The 2009-nt window shown below is 37.6% G+C and overlaps 1 protein-coding gene across 1 annotated transcript in view; it reads left to right on the top strand.

Moving 5' to 3' along the window:
* Window positions 1-1426: 1426 nt before the first annotated feature.
* Window positions 1427-2009, top strand: part of AADACL2 (arylacetamide deacetylase-like 2) — a 29759-nt gene continuing 29176 nt past the window's right edge. The window contains exon 1 of the mRNA XM_006901551.1: window positions 1427-1564. Within this exon, the coding sequence (XP_006901613.1) occupies window positions 1427-1564 (138 nt within the window). The remainder of the gene's footprint in view (window positions 1565-2009) is intronic.

Below are 2009 nucleotides of genomic sequence, written 5' to 3'. Positions count from 1 at the left end.
AGAATGTTGTTGTTGTTGTTGTTGTTGTTGTTGTTGTTGTTGTTGTTAAGTGACATCGAGTCGTAGGCAACTCATAGCAACCTTATGAACTAAAGTCCTGGACACTTGTGTACGTGACTTTCATCCTTTCCCCAGGTTCATAGGGTTTCCAGAGGCAAACTATTTACGAAAGTGGATGCCACTCCTGCTTCCAAGCTTGCTTTAACCGGGGAGCACCACCAAACCCTCTCTACCATGGGTAACTGTTATCACATTTGACACATCAGTGTCACAGTGTTTGGCTTCACAACAACCACAAGTTACCTCTGTACAGCAAGGGGACACACCAGGGCTATACGACCTAGAAGAATGTTTGACCAACAACAATTTAACACAGGCCTTAAAGCCGCAGATTAGAGTCACCCACCTTTGGCTGGGTAGCATCGTTTTTGATCCACTAGGTCAACTGGTCTCTCTTTGTGATGTTAAGTGCCATCGAGTAGTAGGCAACTCAGACACAGAATAGGGGGTATTTTTAATCAATCAGTTGAGATATAAACCAGATATTGTACAAGCCAGGAAAATAAACAGAGGTGCGAAGTCGGAGAGGCCAAGTTGCATAAACATTGGTCAGAAGGAAAAGATTAAAGCTATCAAGGCCTTCTCTTACATACCACAGAAAGGGGTAGCTGGAAATTTTCCTGTGTAGTTTACAGCCTGGAAACTGAACGTGGAATGTCAGCTATGAGTCAGTTTCATGTCCTGGGCAATGTGTGAGTGACTGAATGAAAGAACGAGTCTCCTAACATGAGAAAAGAAATTTCTCTTTTTCTTTTTTTTTAAAATTTAGGTTGTTTATTTTTCATTTCAATGAACATCTACAGAGATTTTGGAATTCCATTCATTCATTGTTTCTCTTAATGAAAGCAATTCTGTTTTGATTTCTGTTACTAGACAGATACTAGCATTGGCTAGTAACGTAACACAATGTCAGTTAATTTTTTTCCCCCAGGCTCTTTCTTACAACATATGCAAACAATCAATCTGGGTTTTAGGTCATGGCTTACTCTTTCACCATTTTAAAAATGCTCATATTTAGTTAGATCTTTGTAGTTTAGTTACTATGGATTCTGGATACTACAGGATGAGGAGAAAACAGTTGGAGTTTGGATTCCATGATAGGAATGAAAAAGAATGGAAGCAGTGTACCACCTGATAAAGGATATGTAATACATAAATGATAGGATTACATCACCTGATATGTTAAAATAGATCTTGTATAGAACTTGCATTTCAAAACAAGTCACTACTGATGGTGAAATTTTGAAATAATAATTAGCCTCAAATTCACATTATCTACAAGTGTCCCAATCTACAATTCTCTGTTACTAGGCAGTGTTCACTGAGAGTGTTTCAACTCAGCACTCTGAAAAGGCTGAAAGAGGAGATGACGGGGTTGAAAGCTCTTTTTGTGTTGCTGTGTATTCTTCTGACCTTTCTTACTTACACACCGATACCAGAAAACATCGAGGAACCCTGGAAAATAATGGCCTTGAATGCATTTGGGAAATCTTTTATACTTATGGTAAGATCAACTTTTTCCACACCTCGGGGAGACTGGAATATCTTGTTGTCTAAATATAAGTATTTATTAACTTTATATGAATGACAATTTTGAAAGTACTGCTGTGTATTTGTTAGAGCAGCATGTGTGAAATGTGGGAAAAAGAACATTGCATTTGTGAAAAGCGGAGACAGAATTCTTGCTTTCAAGGGCTAAACAAGTTTGTACCCGTTCGATATTTAAGGAGTTTATGTTTTTAATGATTTCCATTAGTCTGACATTCTAAATTGCCAGATTACAATAATTATCTGATTTGAAGTATAGAAAGAGGTCTATGAGTATATATGTTAGTTTCTTTTTGACTGGGAGATATGGCTCCAAAATAACTTTTTGAGGGAGGGGTGCAGGGGGATTGTATACCAAAGAAAGAATTTTTCTTTTACTTTTTCAAAGAGAGGAGCAAACT

This window comes from Elephantulus edwardii, unplaced genomic scaffold, assembly GCF_000299155.1.
Source record: "Elephantulus edwardii isolate Elephantulus edwardi_28Jun2011 unplaced genomic scaffold, EleEdw1.0 scaffold00329, whole genome shotgun sequence".
Lineage (NCBI taxonomy): Eukaryota > Metazoa > Chordata > Mammalia > Macroscelidea > Macroscelididae > Elephantulus > Elephantulus edwardii.
Note: the sequence above shows the minus strand (reverse complement) of the source record. Positions and strands in the feature narration are given on the sequence as shown.